The following is an 18,403-nucleotide window of genomic DNA, read 5'->3' on the forward strand; positions in this document are numbered from 1 at the left end:
GGTGTACAGACTATTATTTAAGCACCTGGAAGCAGCAAAATACATTACTGCTGCAAAATCATTTCATTACTAGAAACTTTGTTCAATGCACCATTCATTTTCATCACTTGATTGCATTTCAGTTACGGTATTCACTGTTTTCAAGCAAAGTTAAATGTTACAAGACCTGCAGGGTTATGTAACAACGCAAGCTACAAGAATTCTCCATTCAAGGTGAACAATATCAACAGTGGATATTCCTGCATTCCATTACAACTTGCGTTGAGTGCCAAATTTTTTAACAGCGTTGATCAAAAATCTGTCAGCAAAGAAGAACCTTAGTGATTGATGATAATGAATTCTTCATACAACAACAACTGAGGACATTCAAGTCTGCACACAGAGTACTTTAATTTCATCTTTGTTGAAAGATTCTTCTTCTCTCCCCCCCCCCCCCCCCCAACTTTAAAAGTTAATAGCCATCATTAAACTAGTTTGGCACTATGCCATATCTATCTCAACATTAAACAAACCTTTTTACCTATGCAAACCATCAGACACACAACATCAGCAATAATTCTTTTCACATATATTGTCTACTTTCACTGCTACTCTCTCTACTACCGGCTTTTTCAGTGCAAACTTAACTACTTATAAATTTCTTAACACATTTCACACTAACTTCTCCACTTAGAAGACTTTTACAGAGGTATGTATGATATAAAGCTTAAAGCACTTTCTGTTTCTGTTGAACATTCCATTATGGAGACTCTAGAGTTTTATGATGCATTTTACAGATAAAATGTCAGTGATCACATTGAGCTTTTACTTAACATGTAGCCTACAACTATCAAGGGTAAATGTTCTATTAAAGCACATCTTCAAAGCACCATAATCTGCACTTAAAATGTTTATTTGCCAACCCAGTATTCAGGTGCATAGCTCATTGTCTAGGTCGCACCTGACACACAACAAAACAGCTGCATTTAGTTTTTGTAGATCCATCATATAGATGTGGATGTAGGACTGCAGCTGATCAATAACTCTTACAAACCTGATACCAGCAGCCATAATTCTTCCTAAAAACTTTATTATTTATACAACCAGTTTTGATGCTTCATTTACATAACTTTCAGGCCCCTATGCAAAAATTAATGGAGAAAATCTTGATAGTTGTTGTCATGCGTCTGAAATGTATATATGACATAAATAGAAGCCCATGGTATTCAGTTCAATATATAGGGTACATGTTCTATGTGCGCCAAAATTTGGATGTCTCCATTCCTTTTAGCATAGAGGTCTGGAGGGGACCCTAATGAAGGGCTGAATCTTGCTGCTTACTTAATAAAATTTTTTAGGAAGAAATGCAGCTGTTTGTGTTCTTTTTCTAGGATAAAAAGCTGTAGGTCCATCAATTTCTACAAAATGACAATGTATATATAATAGCAGAGAGATAAGTCTATTCACATTATGTATCTATAGAGCAATGACATGGGTGTCAGTTCATACAATATCACATCAAATCTACGGTATACAGGTTGTTGTATTTGTTACCGCTGTCAAATCTTAGGTAGTGACACTTCTTGATCACATCCAACATAACTGTCATATTATAATGTAAACTTGAAACTGGCAGGTCAAAGACTCAATATTACCTCACACACACAGGGATGCAAGCACATCTCATGTACACATGACTGCCAACTCCAGCATCTCAGACCAGAATGTAACTATCACGTAGGATGCAAGTAGCAATCTGGAGGGGGCAGGGAAGGGGAAGAGATAGAAGTGTACTGGTGGGGAGAGAGACAAATGTTGTCCGGTGGAATGTGCAACAGGTGCAGCATTAGGTCGTGGAGCAAGGAGGTGGGGGGGGGGGGGGGGAGAAAGGAGAGGAGTGGGGAAAGATGGACAGATGTATTGACAGAGGGCGGCAAATGAGAATGGAGAGTTGATAGCACAAAGGAGGGGTGGAAACTGTTGGTTAGTGGGCATCGGGACAGTATGTTACCGTAGGTTGAGGCTGGGATAATTATGGGAGCAGAGAATGTGTAGTAAGGATAACTCCTATCTGCACAGTTCAGAAACGGTGGTGCTGGAAGGAAGGATCCAGACGGCTCGAGTAGTGCAGCAGCCATTGAAATCAAGTGTGTTATGTTCAGCTGCATGTTGTGCCACAGGGTGGGTCACTTTGCTCTTGGCCACAGTTTGGCAGTGGCTGTTCATCCTGGTAGACAGCTGGTTGGTAGTCATACCAATATAAAAAGCTGTGCAATGATTGCAGCAGAGCTGGTAAATGACATGGCTGCTTTCACAGTTGGCCAGGCCTCTGATGGGGTAGGATAAACCTGTGACAGGACTTCAGTATGAAGTGCTGTGTGGGTGGATTGGGCAGATTTTGCGCGTGGGTCTTCCACAGGGATGTGATCCTTGTGGCAAGGGGTTGGGAGTGGGAGGGGCATACGTATGGACTAGGATGTTGTGGAGGTTGGGTGAGCGATGGAAACATCGCTTTAGGAGGGGTGGGAAGTATCTCGGGTAGGATGCCCCTCATCTCAGGCATGTTGATAGGTGAACAAAACCCTGGCAAAGGAAGTGGTTTAGTTGTTCCAGTCCAGGAGGTACTAAGTGACAAAGGAACTACCTGCCATTTATCCGACTCTTCCACCTATAAACTCTGCCAGAGTGGCTGCATCCCAGGAGTCCAGAACAACCTCCTATCACTGCTTAAAGTCCTAGGCCCTTCCCAGAACATCTCCCCTGCCTCACCCCTATGACATCCCGCACATCGACCTCCTACATGCTCCCCACAATCCACAAATTCAAATGATCCTGGATGCCCCATTGTAGCTGCTTACTGTGCCCCTACTGAAAGAATTTTGGTCCTCATTGAGCAACACCTCCAACCAACTGCCTGTAATCTAGCTTCCCACATTAAAGACACCAACCACTTCATCGAATCTCCACCATCCCCATCCCCTTAACCTCCTGTTGTGATTTGAGAATTTCAGCGTAAATTCTAGAACCACACAGCCTTCTACCGTCTCAAACACACGATATTCTAGATACAAGTGTGGAACAGTAAAATCCTACCCACTGCGTATCACATGTTTGTGTCTGCAGGCTTAAAATCAGTCGCAGAAAGAAAGTAGATGCGACGGTCGAACGGCACCGACAAGTACCTGTCGGGCAATCCATAAATGTGTTAGTAAGTGTGTATGGAAGAACCATGAAATCTATGCGCTGCTTTGTGCTTATTGGTCACTGACTATTGCTATGTGAAACAAGTACAGTTGAAAAAGTACTCATATAGACTCTTGACTCAGCCTTGTTAGAGACACGACGTTTTTTCAATCTCCTTTTCTGAAAGTCAAGGTCTCTAAGCAGACTTTCTTTCGAATGTTAATCAATCTGTTTCTAACATATGACCATATGAGAGACTTACCAAAGTTCTAAATTATGCTGAAAGTGAGAATTTTTGTTGTGCTTGAAAGACAAATCATTGATTGACTAAACGTAAAGTTTTTATGGCTACCTATTTCACTAGTAGACAGAAGCTTGCAAGTTCCTGTACCTAGTGTTATTCGGTGGAGAAGAAGTCAAGAGAGTTTCCAGTAGCCAGCTATCCAGTAAAGAAGGGTGGCTGCGAGCTCCAATTAAGTCATCTCATAAAGAAGTGGAATGTAGTTTGGGGAAGTAAATCAGTATAACCCAGACCCACACTCACACTTTATAAGTCGTCAAAACATTAGACTATATCTCTACTTGTCACTGTTGACTCCACTTGCCTATACACGAAATTCCTTATGCCCATGATCTTACCGCTACTGAACACTACCTTTCCCAGCATCCTTCAAACTCCAAACCCACTACCTCATTCCTCATACACCTTACTACTTTATCTTAACCCACAACTACTACTCCATTGAATGGAAAGTATGTAAACAAATCTGCAGCACAGGGTTGGCACCCTCCTACATCTACCTTTTTATGGGTCATCTAGATGAGACCTTCCTAGCCTTCCCTAACACCAAACCCCTAATCTGGACTCAGGGCCAAGACACCCTGTCTTCATTCCTTCACAATCTCAACACCATCTCTCCTGTCCACTTCACTTCATATGGTCCTCCTCAACCTAGCATGCCACCTTATAGATGGTGACCACCTCCTCTTTGATTTCTCCATCTGCACCTCTGTCCACATTAAACACACCAATCACCAACACTACCTGCATTTCAACAGCTGTCATCCCTTACACACACACACACACACACACACACACACACACACACACACACACACACACACAAAAAAAAAAAATCACTCCCATACAGCATTGCCACCCGAGGGCAGCATATCGGCAGTGACAGAAACTCCCTTGCTCAGTATGCTGAGAGTCTCACCACGGCCTTCACAGACATGCACTGTCTCCAGACCTAGTCCACAAACAGATCTTCCGTTCCATTTCCCTTCACACCCCGAATCCCCCCACCACCCCGAAGAAACAGTCACACTGAGTGTCCCCTGTGTGACCCAATCCCAACCCAGACTGGAACAAGTAAACCACTCCCTTCGCCAGGGCTTTGATTACCTACCATCGTGCCCTGAAATGAGGGACATCCTCCACAACATTCCAGTCCATCCCTATGTCACTTCCAACTCTGCAGCAATTATTACACAGCTTTTTGTATTGGTATGACTACCAACCAGCTGTCCAATAGTGTGAATTGCCACCACCAAACTGTAGCCAAGAGCGAAGTAGACAACCCTGTGGCACAACATGAAGCTGAATGTAACACACTTTATTTCAGTGACTGCTTCAGTACCCAAGTGTCCTGGATTCTTCCCGCCACCACCTGCTTTTCTGAACTGCACAGACGGGAATTATCCTTAAAACACATTCTCCACTTTTGTAATTATCCCAGCCTAAAACTATGTTAACATACTATCCCCACAGTCTCCACATCCACTGTTCTACCATTTCCTCCCTATTCTCATCTCCCACCCTGTTTATTTGTTGCCCTCTGCCAAAGCATCTGACCATCTTTCCCAACTTTTCTCCTTTTTCTTCCCACCCCCCTCCTCCACAACCTCCTGATGTTGCACCTGTTGGTTTTCCTGTCCCTGCACACTCCGTCAGACAGTGTTTGTCTCTCCCACCACCCATACACTACCCTATCCCTTCCCCTTCACCAATTGCTGCTTGCAGCCCACGTGATAGTTCCATTCCGGCCTGGGATGCTGGAGTTGGCGGTTGTGTGCATGGGGTGTGCTTGCTCGTGTGTGATATATGGATAGATAAGAAATCTATTTACAAGTGAAGGCAGAAGAATGCACATAAAAAAAAGGTTTTACTAATGCAAGCTTTTGGAACCACTGGCTCCTCCTTCGAGTGGAAGGGTTGAAAGGGAAGGAAGAGCAGTGAAGGGAAAGGAACTGGAGAGATTTAGAAAGGGGTAGAGTTCAGTAAAAATCACCCAGACCTCTGGGGGTCAGGGGACACTTACTGGATGGAATGAGAAGGGAAGACTGGTTGTTGGGGACTGCACTGGATGAGGTTTGAAAGCCTGAGAGCTTAAAGGTAGAAGAGGGGTAATACGCAAAACAGAGATTACTGCTAAAACACTATGCACAATTTAATAAGAATGAAAAGCTAAGTGCATTGTATGTAACAGAGGTAGGAAGCGGACAGCAATAAATAGACAGGTCAGGAAATGAAAGAAGGTATGTCTGGCTTAGTTGATCAGCACTTGCAACCCATAGTACAAAGACTCCCCTTCTATATTAAAGACACCAATCATTTCCTTGACTGACTGAAATCCAGTGCCCATCCCACTCCCACCATACACCTTGCTTGTCACCACCTCCCTCTGTACAAACATCCCTGCCAAACATGTTCAGTCTGCTGCGGAACATTTCCTCAGTCAGCACAAAACTGATTTCAAATCTACGACATCTTTCCTGCTCACCTTAATCAACTTTATGAGTACTAACAACTATTTCACTTTTGAGGGGCAGATACATAACAGATCAGGGGTACAACCACAGGAACCAGGACGACTCCTTCCTATGCCAACCTTTCCATGCGTTGCTTGGAAGGTGCTTTCCTGGGAGTCTTAAGCGTTCAGCCGCAGGTTTGGTTTAGATACATTGATAACATCTGATCTCTAAATACCTTCTCGAATTAAATTTCACATGGTCCTACTCCGAATCCCATGCCACTTTCCTTGATGTCAATCTCATCTTTCCGAAGGTCAGTTACACACTTCTGTCCACATTAAACCTACTAACGAGCAGTACTTACATTCTGACAATTGTCATCCTTCCCATGACAAACTTTTTTTTTCCATACAGCCTTGGCATTCAAGGCAGAGAAATTTGTTTGAATGCAGACATTTCACAGCAATACACCACCATTCTCACCTCAGCCTTCACTGCATTTAATTACCCTAGTCCAAATGCAGATTTCCCCAGCCATCCCATCCAATCTTGGCACTGCTGATACCTAAAAAACAACAACAACTTTGGAGCACATAACTTGTCACTCAATATTATCCTGGTCTTGAATGTATTAATCACCTACTACGACAAGGGCATGACTTCCTAAAATCATGCTCTGAAATGAGATCCATCCTGTTTGTTATTTTGCCCGCCGCACCTAGAATAACTTTTCGTTGCCCTGCCAATTTGCACAATATCCTTGTCAGACCCTATGCTGCTTCTGAAAGCATCTCCCTATCTTATGGCTCCTACTCCCATAACTGTCCCCACAACAAGACTTACCCTATACGACCTCCAACCACCACCAATACTAGTCCTGTAACTGACAAAATATATACTATATAAGGACGAGCACCAGTGAAATAACGTGTCGTATACCAGCTGTTATGTGCACACTGTTTGGCCTTTTAGATTGGCACGACTACCACCAAGTTGCAGGTTAGGACGAATGGGCTTAAGCAAAGGGCGTACACCAGCAACACACAATACACTGTTGCGGAGCATGCTCTACAACATGACAGTCGTGACCTCTGTGCCTGCTTCACCACCTGTGCTATATGGATTCTTCCCCCAAACACCAGTTTCTTGGAGCTCTGCAGATAGGCAGTAGTACGACAAGATGTTCTTGGTTCTCACCACTCAACTGGCCTTAATTTACAGTAATTTCTTCTGTCTCAGCATTTCTGCACAGTAACTACTATTTTCTTCACTCCATTTTAGTTTTCTACATCTTTCATTTTCTGACCTGTCTATTTTTTGCAGTACGCCTCGCACCTCTGTTACATACAATGCATGTAGCCTTTCACTCTTATTAACTTGTACATGATGTTTTAGCAGTAATCTCTGTCTTGCATATTGCCTGTCATCCACCTTCAAGCTCACAGTTTTTGAAATCTCATCTGGTGCAGTCCCAACTATCAGCCTTTCCTTCTCATCCCATCTGGTAAGTCTGCCCTGTTTCGAGGTTCTGGGTGACTTTTCTGAACTCTACCCCTTTTCCTATACCTCTACAGTTCCTTTTCCTTCCTCCTTTCTGCTGGAAGAAGGAGCAAACTGCTCTGTAAGCTTGCGTAAGCAAAACCTTTTTTTATATGTGTGTGTTCTCCTGCTGCTGTCTAGATTTTTTTATCTATGCAATTACGTTATTCCATAACTGTTTGTTCATTAAGTGTGTTGTCCAGTTGTTTTGTCATATGGATGCATACATCTATTTCTTCTAGATTATTTAAACATCTCCTATTTCCCGCTTTCTGAAGAATGGTAGAAGAGGCAGATTATTAAACATTCTAGAAGAAATTGAAATATACACCCATACAATGAAACAATTGGACAATATAATAAATGAACAAACAGAGTTATGGAATAAGATGTATACGGGGTGAAACACCTAAAACTTGCACCTCAAATATTTTGCAAATGGGAAGTGTTACACATGTGCAGTATTCACAGAATGTACTGGTAATCAGAGGCTCGTATTGTTAGCCAAACAACAGGTTGTAATAATACTTGAAAAGTGTATTTTTTATGCAGACATACACATTTTCAAATGTAGCAATGCCTATTGACACTGACAAACTAAAAGTAGACTAAATTAGAATGTCAGAGGTGTCTGTTACAATATTCTACTGAGAGTCGTTTGCGAGACCTTGTATTTCGAAAATTAGTTTTTTGCATAGTTTCTACAATGACACTTGTTTGCGCCATTTACCCTGTTTAGTTACTAGGTAGAATGGCGTTATTCTTGCTTACAGTGTGTTTGTGTGCTCTTTGAGTGCCTTGTGGCTTGGTAGTCAGTCAGTGTGTGAGAATCCAACCAGTAGGTCGTGAGTGGATGAAGGAATTTATCAATGCAGATAAAGTCGACATGCTCATAGCGTATGGAGAGTAGGAAGAATGCAGTTTGTTCTTGTATGGCGAATGCTGCAAAATACCCCAACAGATTTCCACCATCTTGACAATTTTATCAACCTCTTCAACCAGTTTTGTGGAAGTGGTAGTTTAACAGCTACACAAGGTAACAGAAGAAAACAAGTGACTACAGGAGAGGGGGAAATTAATGTTCTTGCTGCTGTCAGTTTATCCATGTGATATCTCCTATGCAATCACATGAGAAACTGGCATAAGTTCGGTAACAGTCCTCTGCATGCTTCATCGTAACAGGTTGCATACCTATCACCTCTCTCCAAGAGCAGCGTGGAAGTGATAAGAATCGTTTTAACTTTTGTATGTGGTTATTAAGACAGGATAGTCCAGACATATTGTGTATCTTTTTTAGTGGTGGAGCCACATTTACCAATTATGGACAGGCAAACTGCTGAAACATGCACTATTAGTCTGTTGACAAGCCCTGTTGGCTTCTTCAGGTGAAAAGTCAGCATCTTTCGAGTGTAAACTTGTGGTACGGCATAGTGAAGCATCAGCTCATAGGCCTGTTTTTCATAGACGGGCCACTGAACATGCGCAAGTATCACAGTCTCCTAACAGATCATCTTCCATGGATGCTAGATGTTCCTTTGCAGACTAGGAGGAACTTGTGGTACCAACATGATGGCTGTCTAGCCCATAATGCATGAAGTACTACAAATTTTCTTTACAAATTATTTCCAAATAGCTGGATTGGATGCAGAGGACCTGTATCTTGTCGAGCCCATTCCCAGATTTGACACCTGCAGACTTCTTTTCTGTGATGGGAGCTGAAAGACACTGTCTACAAGGACATACCAATTACATGTGATGATATGCAATGACTTATTTCTGCAGCAGTCGTTCTGCACCAAAGTGTGTGTACACACACACACACACACACACACACACACACACACACAGAGAGAGAGAGAGAGAGAGAGAGAGAGAGAGAGAGAGAGAGCTTTCTAAATATTATTACAACCTGTTGATTGGCTAACAATATGAGCCCCTGACTACCAATCCCTTTCTGTGAGAACCACACATGAATAGCACTTTCCATTTCTGCAAAGTGTGATGCAAGTTTTAGATGATTCACCCTGAATACAAAATTTCACATGATATGTTTGATTATTTTGCAATTTTATACCTTTTGTATATTCTGCCTTCATGTATCAATTGTCCAGATGGTATTTTACATGCACTATGAATGCATATCATGACTGATTTATAAATATGATCCTGGAAATAAGAAAGGGACAGGTAATATAGAGTCTTTGACTGTCTATTCCATGTTTGCACTATAATAGGACAGTTATGTCAGATGTGATCAAGAACTGTCACTACCTGAGATTTGTCAGCAGCAACGTACACAATAATCTGTGTACTATGCGATAGTATAAATTTCATACCGTATCTCATAAATTGAAATGCACATCATTGTGAAACAGATACATTATGTAAGTAGACTTACATTTCTGCTATACAGCTGTTTGTTCCTCTGTATCAGAAGCCACTGACAATTTGTTATACACCTGAATACTGGTTTGGAAAATAAACAATTCAAGTGTAGCTCATGGTGTTTTGAGGATGTCTTAACAAATATCTTAAAAGCTGTGGAACACCAAGCGTTTAAAATTTTTAAGGGAAATTATGACTGTGTACAACTTGTTTTCTTTAAAATGAAGGGCACCATTACTTCTTTTTGTAGCTGACTAGTATTATGGTGAAGCATAATCCTCACATAGGAATCAATTTTTTTGCAACATTATTAAACATTTCTGGACGACTGGACTCATTTTAAACTTTGCGGAGACAATTCTGTTTTGTACCATAATAAATACATGGTTTTCAATTTATTACACCAATACGAAACAGTAACCAAGTTAATACATAAAGTAAGCGTAGGTTCTGCGGCCACTGTCACTGTCAAAATTCTTCTGGTCTGTTGACCACATGGTCAAAATATGAAATTATCCAACGTTTCAGCCACTGTTGCACGTGGCCTTCCTCAGGGCTGTGCTGAGCTGATTGCTGAATGAGAGAGTCTTTAGATCTTGTATAATGGCAGAGGAAGCAGTTTATGTAATTTTATAAGGTACTTCAGGATAAGAGGAGGGATGTTAGCCATTCTTCATTCATCTTTACATTATTCCTCATCATTGGAATATGAAGACATGCTTGATTGGTGTTTACATTTCGTGCTACTGGCGGAAACAGGCAAATTAGAAATGGGTAGTAGCTGTGACATAGTGCTGTTTACTTGTTGCTAGGTGCAGGCTGCGGTATGTCTGCACTCCGTGTGTGTATGACCACCTGCAGGTCGCTTGGCTATTTCTATTGCCTCTCTAATCTTCCACCTCAATGTAAATGGCTGTTTGAATGGTACATGGGCTTGTTAATTGTAATAGAGATATTTCTTAGCTTCAATGATTTTCTTAACTTCAGCATAACATTCACTTACACAATGTAAAGTCTACAAAGGAATTACAACAATAGGAAAAGAATAGATTGCTGCTCAACACATAGATGCGGCAATGTATTGCAGAGAGGCTCAATGTGTCTTGATTTAGGATTCTGTAGCCTCCACAAAGTGATTTAGATAACAATAAAAGCTTTACTCAAGTCTAATGCTAACTGCGATTTCTGACTATATTGCAGTTACCAATGGAAGGAAAGAAATAATCTCCTGGTAACCTCAGAAACTTCATTTTTGTGTTTGGTTGTACTTATATGCTGAGAAATTAATTTTTTTGTAGTTCAATGACTGCTCACATATTTTGCAAGAAAGTATTTTATTGTCATTAAAAAATATGCACTATACTGTGCAAAAGGAAAAGAATTAAGCATATTACTAGCTACCTTGTGCAAGCATGCCACAATGGGGGGAAAGAGAAATTTAGAACAATAATGGAACCATGTTTTAGCTCCAGAACTCATTGTTGCATTTGAGGGAGTATGATCTGATAGATGGCCAAGTAAATCCAAGCCAATAATTAGTGCCCTTATCTACTGTTTACCTCTATTTACAGGGACATGCATTTTTAATCATCAGAATGGCATTTATTTTGGCAGTAGGCATTTATATAAAAGGGCAGAAAAAGATCACATAAAATTGCTTTGTTTTGATCATGGAAATTTAACACATATAACTAAGTATTCTGGAAAAGTTCTGGTCTCTTCTAAAAACTGAAATGTAATTTTTGTTAACAGAATAAAAGATGTATACGAGACTGCGGACATTTAATTTGTACACAAATACTAAAACATGTTACTCAGATGTAATGAACACAACTCACCCAGTGCTTTTTGTCAACATCTTCATCTGCATCCCATTTTCTTGTTAAAAATGGATACTTTTTGCTGATAATTTCTCCATCAAAGAATGTTGTTAGAGTTGGGAATTCTTCAGTCAAGCCCTTTATCTTCAAATAACCACACAGATATGAATTTTCTTCATCAACATGCTGAAAAATCATAGAAATGCCATACTTAATGTGTAAACTGCTGCATTCTGTATAAGCAATGAAAACAAAAACTTAAAAGTACTTTCAAATAAAAATTAGAAAAACTCTGTGTATACAAACAAAAGACTAATGCTTGCGCTTAGAACTATAGGTCCCTACATGGGACAAAAGCAATGAACTGTATCAAGTGGAAATGTCAATTACGATCCTGAATCGAGAAAGTGACTGCACAAGGATTAGAAAACCTGAAAAATTAGATACTTTTTAGAGTGCACACAACCATTCAAAGCTGTGTGTGATGAGAGGAAAAAAGAAATAAAAGGAACAGCCAAAAGTGAGAAAGATGCATATACTGCAGAAGAAATAGTGACAAGAAAGGAGAATTATGACAAAAAATTACAGTAAAACTCAAAACAAAACAAATGCAAAGAAAGCAGGAGTATGGAGGTGAGGAGAGAGGACACAGTAAAGAAAGTAACGCTGCAATGTTTATTTTAAGGTGGGGCCAGCTGCTTCATAGCAAGTTCCTTTATACTCAGTTTTGAAATAGGTGGGCTGGGAGTAAGAATCTAAGTTGTCCTCATGAAGAGGCAATCACTGAGCACACTGCTCACGGACAGGATATTAAGTAGGCCTATCAATTTATCTCCAACGATAATTGTGGTTGTTCAGCCATTGCAGTGAGCTGAACAGAAGTTGCACATCAGTTTGTATATGATTTTTTTTTTTTTTTTTTTTTTTTTTTTTTTTTTGCCCTTTTAGGCATAAAGCAAATTTTATCCTTCTATAGACAGAGTACATGATCTTAGAAATGGCCATAGGCCATTGCAGAGAACCATCAAATGCTCCATCTTTACTACTGTTCACGAGAAAACTACTGACCTAGTCTATTGGCTGATTGAAGACTCTTCAATTTTAATAGCTTAATGCCGCATTTGATTAATTTTGTTGCTCTTTTCAAGTTAAAACAAGATGGTGAGAAAAAAGTGATGTAATTCTATTCAAAAGTAACTCACACGCATATTAACCCTTGATTCCTCTTTCAATCTGCAGCACTGTATACAACCAGCTTCCTTTCAAAGCCAACCATCCACAGTGCTTCAAATCTGATATCATTAAACCTACATGTTTGTTTCCGTACAACTACTAATATCACACTAGACTTACTATCAGATTCCTCTAAACCTACAGTTGTGTACATAACCAGTTTCCTTTTCAAGCTAACCATATAAGAAAGCAAAATCTAAACATACACCCAAATGGATCAGTTCAAAATAATGACAGTCTACACTTCTTCCAGTCATTCACAGACTGCATCTAAGCCTGCTTCCTTCTTCACAACATTTTTGACCAATTGATTAGCAGGGTTAAAAAAGGACTCTCAAGTCATCAAGGACCTTCAAGTCATCAGCCCCTTATTACTGAAATAACCAAAACCTGAGGATTTCATGAGGAGAAAAGGGTGGACATCGAATTTGATATTCTGTGGTTCCATGTGAGGAGCAGAATTATGTATGATGAAGAGTGAACGTACAACAACTGTAATGCAGTGGAAGTGGAGAGCTGAGCCAGTGGAAAGAAGCTGGAGGCTCCCCTAGGCTTTCCCTGTGGCGGAGCAGGGGGTTCGGCTTTCACATCCAATGTCTCTCCTGTGATGTAAGTGAACAGAATGATTTCATGGTAGGTTGGTGCAACAGTATCCCACACAACACACTGAATTAATCACTACAGCACAGAGTACTATAGTAAGAAATAATTTCCAATTACAAATAAAAAAGCACTGTTGTCGATACGTATGTGTTTCCGTACCTTACTGTCGTGAGCAACTTTTGTCAGTCATGGGGGAGGGGGGGAGGGGGGGGAGAAACACCTTCTTGCCTTCTGTTTCCAATCTATATTGGAAAAGATTGTTTGCAAGGAATGCACTGTAGCTCACTTGGGAGCAAACTATCATGAACAGACTCTCAAGAACTGCTTCTCCGCTCCCTGTTCCCCTACCGTGCTGATCCAGTATGCAGTAGCTGGTAGATGAACTAGCTACCACCAGCTGCTAATCACTCACCAAACTGCTTCAGACTCCAAATGGAGTGGGGGGAGGACTCAGGAGTCTTTAACCTGCTTCCTTCTTGACACAGCATTCACCATTGGTTCCAGATCATCGTGAATATGGTTTATGACAATGATAACGATATGTATTATTTCATTTTATATACATGTTAGTTTATGTACATAGATTACAGAATTCACTGCATGTACATTTGTTCTCATTTTTAGTATTTATTAACTGAAAAAGTGTATCTTAATAGCATGTACTTTAATTTTCCATATAATGTAATTTTCAGTGTTTCAGGATATAAGTCAACCACACTGCTTTTAGCTGAAGACCATCAAGCAATATATAGCATCATTTTGTCAAACTGGATAACAAAGGGGCAAATGTTGCTACTGCCAGTAGGCAACATCCCGTTCTGACTCTTCACCAAACTAAGACGTCCAACCCCCAAGCATCCCACAATATCTCTGGATTGTGTGGGTCACATAAACAATCAAGATTACAAACGAATAATGCTTCAATTTCTTCTGGGTGGGTCCCACAACCTCACTATAGATGATGATTAAAGACTCCCCGGTGCAGGAGCAGATATGCTCAAGAGTGCGATAGATGGCTACAATCTCTGCAGTGAAACTGAGCCTTTGGGTCTTGCAATAGCTCCAGACGAAGCTGTGGCCAAGGCAAGGACCATGGAAGGGTATCTAAGTGGACCTGCAGGAAAGATTGAAAAGAGAAAGTGTCAAGTACAGCAAGAAGTGACCAGACATGGACTGCAAGGGGATGCCTTGTTTGAGCCACCGCTGCGGGAGATGGATTGCCTTGTTAGGAAAAAGGAGACTGTAATTGGGATGGTGAAGCATACTATGAATGTGTGTGGGATAGTTTGCAAGCAGTGGTTTCTGCCAGAACCGCAATGGAAGAACGCCAGCTTCCATGAGAAGGCTGTTCCCTGGGCTCGTTCGGGAAGCTCCTGTTGCAAGCCGACACCACAGTGGTGGATAGAGTCCAGCAGCTGCAGCACGGAGGATGATGCTGAACCATACACCAGGCTCCCACAGTCAATACGGGACTGCATAGGACTTTGTACATCTGCAGCAGTATAGGGCGATCAGCACCCCAGTCGGTGCGGCTCAGGCATCAAATAATATTAAAATGCCACAAGCACTTTTCCTTAAGCTCACAAAGATGTGAAAACCAAGTGGGAATTTAAGAGTCCCAAAAAGCGCTAAGTCTACACTACATCAAATAGTTGGTCATTGAGGTAAAGGTCTGGAGAGGAGTGGACAGTAAGAAGACGACAAGTGCATGACGCAAGTCTTAGGCAGCTAAAAACTGAAAGCCCTGAGTGAGGGCCCACAACTGTGCCTTACGTAAGGCTCCCTGCAACCAGCATTCAGCCACACCAATAGAAGAGAAGCAGAAGGAAATACAAAGATCGTCGGCATATAGCAAGGGAGATACCGAGCACCATACTGCTGGGTGAGACCATTAATAGCAATTAAAAAGAGTGAGACACAGGACAGAGCACTGCATGACACCATTCTCTTGGATATGAGGCGAACTGTGGGAAGCACTAACCCGAATTTGGGAAGTGCAGAGTGACAAGAAGTTCAGTATGAAAATCGGGAGGGTCCCTGGAAACTCCACTCATACAGAGTAGAGAGGATGTGGTGTCGACAAGTGCTATTGTAGGCCTTTGTAAGGTCAAAAAGGATGGCAATAAGGTGTTGTCACTGGGAAAAGGACGATTGAGGCAGACTCTAGGTGGATAAATCTGTCGGTGGTGGCGCACCCTTGGTGAAAAGTGCCCTGGGATAGACACTTCCTGTCATCTGGGAAGGCATGAAGTGACGGAAAGGAAGATTACACCTGAGGGTTACCTGCCGCCACCAGTTGGGCATTCACAGCCAGTACCATTTCATCCAAGATGCCGTTGAGATCTACGTCCTCAGGAGATGCTAGAATCTCCACCTTGTCCTCGGACACAGAACTGTCAGGGAGTGGTGGCGTGGGAGTCACCAGAGTCTCCTGTTTCCTAACAGACTACTACTTTGTTTGCCCTCTCACCACTCCTTAGGGGCTTGCTGGGAGGGTTTTTCGGAAGTAGCTTCAGGGACAGAGGAAGACCGTGAAGCCCTTCGACCAGCAGCTAATGGCTCTTTCAACCACTGACTGGTGTCCACTTGACCCCGGGAAGAGGGAGGGGCAGGTGGGGGTCCATGGAAGGTAGAGTCCCAAGGGATCCCTTCTGCACATGAAGAGCTGGAGACGAGGCTGTTGCCTCTCCAGCTGGGAGGAGGGGACGAACATCCACGGCATTTGGGGGGGGGGGGGGGGGGGGAAGCTCCCAAAGCAGAAGGTTTGGGAGCAACAGAAGAAGAGAGCAGGAGAGAAGATGAAAATGAGTGGCCCTGAGGGCCCACTGCAGTAAGTTTAGAGCTTAAACAGTACCAGGGTGGGTAGCACCGTCACAGCGGCAGCATACGAGAACATTCGAACAGGTTTCAACCTTTCGTATTTTAGTTGAGCCTTGCAATAAGATGGCCTGTTCAGAGTCTTGTACTCCATTATTTTCTGCTCTTTTTGGAGTACCGCGCAGTCTGGCGAGCACGGAGAGTGGTGCTCTTCACAGTTGACGCAGGTGGGGGGAGGTGCACATGAAGTATTCGGAATGCGTCTCTACTTGTGGTGCTGGAATTGCACCAGGGGACACGTGTCCGAATTTCCAGCACTTAAATCATGGCATAGGCAGAGGGACGCAAGGTTTGACATCACATCGGTATACCATCACCTTGACTTTTTCAGGTAACAAATCACCCTCAAAGGCCAGGATGAAGGCACTGGTGACAACCCTATTGTTTTCAGGCCCCCTATAGACACACCAGAGGAGGTGAACGCCCTGTCATTCTAAATTGGCACATAGTTCGTGGGACTGCAACAGGATGTCATGATGAAAAATAATTCCCTGGACCATGTTGAGGCTTTTATGGGGGAGTGACCGAAAAAGGAATATCACCCAGCTTGTCACAGGCGAGTAACAACCGGGACTGGGTTGGGGATGCCATCTGAATCAAAACCGATCCACTGCGCTGTCACTTCCCCAAACTTGGCCATTAGGTGCTCAACAAAAAAAAGAGGCTTTGTATGCATTAAGGAGTTTCCCTCAGTTCTGCTGCACACTAAATAACGAGGTGAATATGGCTCTTTGTTGTGTAGCCCTATGTTCCTTCCGTCACAACAGACTGGCTACTGTGCTGGATATTGGGTGTGGAAAAATCCAATAGTGTCATGGGGGCCAAAGAGGACAGTTGACAACAAATGATGATGTACCCCGGAAGGTGTCCATACCCAAATAGTTGAATTGCAGGAGGAGATGCAAAGCATGACAATAAGAGGTGCAGGAGATCTAATCTAATGGCACTGCATAAGGTGTCCTTCCCCAAGTGGCCTGTAGAATTTGGAAAGTGGGAGGTCAAACCATAAAATGGGACCTGACCATATTGATACAAAAAGTGGGAGACTCCTCTTAGTCACCACTTAAAGCAGGTGGGAATATCTTGGGCCTACTCTAACCCCTGAACGCACAGAGGGGAGGAGTGGGGGTAAGCTGGTTAGTGCAGAAGGATAGGTCCAAATGGGAAAGGGTGGGTGTGGAGTCTGAAAGGAACATGGGTGCTCCTGTGTTGAGGCAGAGAAGGTCAAGTTGACTGAGAAGGTCAGCCAAGAGGGCACCTCCCTGACAGGATCTAGGAGAACCCCAAAGGGGATGGTGCACATTAAAGTCACCGAGCAGCAGAAAGGGGTGGTGTATAAGATTGAGGAAGTCTGTCTTAGTGACAAAGAATGACGGGGGGTTGCAAACTGTACAAAGGGAAAAGATCAAGTGAGGAAGGAAAAAACACACTGCAACAGCTTGAAGGAGATGGGTAGACCACGAACATCATCACGCACCAGCAGCATGACTCCCCACGAGATGGACTGCCGTCCTCACGGGTGGGGGTTGTAAAAACGGCCCAAGAGGAAATGCGAGAGCTCAAAGTGGTTTCGAGGACACAATTTTGTTTCCTGGAGGCAGAACAAGTGAACGCTGCAATTCTAAGAACAGCCGTAAATCCTCTTTGTTTCATCGAAGGCCACAAACGTTCCATGGAAGGAGTCACAATGTGGAAAGGGGAGGAGGGAAGAAATATTGGGGTGTAGCCTCGGTGGCTGCTGAATGCTAGCCTTCAAAGACTTACTGTCACAGGGTGCAGAGGCTGGAGGATCCTGCTCAATAAGATCGATAGAGGCATGGACGTTCTCCCTCTGTCGATCGGCAAAGTCGAACGCAGAAAACCAGTTGACGATGCACACCGGCAACCTGTAGGTCAGCCAGACGAGAGTATCATGTGGTGACACCATTGTAGAGGATCTCAGAGTCGGAGAAGACTGCCTTTGTTTGACTTCTTGGAGCCTTTCCGGTTGGCAGAGAGACACTCAGATGTTTGTTGGCTGGTGGGAT

General features: G+C 42.6%; 1 protein-coding gene across 1 annotated transcript in view; it reads right to left on the reverse strand.

The window, feature by feature from the left end:
* Positions 1-18,403, reverse strand: part of LOC126162019 (glucose-induced degradation protein 4 homolog) — an 88,523-nt gene that overhangs the window by 20,413 nt on the left and 49,707 nt on the right. The window contains exon 2 of the mRNA XM_049918244.1: positions 11,682-11,849. Within this exon, the coding sequence (XP_049774201.1) occupies positions 11,682-11,849 (168 nt within the window). The remainder of the gene's footprint in view (positions 1-11,681; positions 11,850-18,403) is intronic.

The sequence above is a fragment of the Schistocerca cancellata genome, chromosome 2 (genome assembly GCF_023864275.1).
Source record: "Schistocerca cancellata isolate TAMUIC-IGC-003103 chromosome 2, iqSchCanc2.1, whole genome shotgun sequence".
Classification (NCBI taxonomy): Eukaryota; Metazoa; Arthropoda; class Insecta; order Orthoptera; family Acrididae; genus Schistocerca; species Schistocerca cancellata.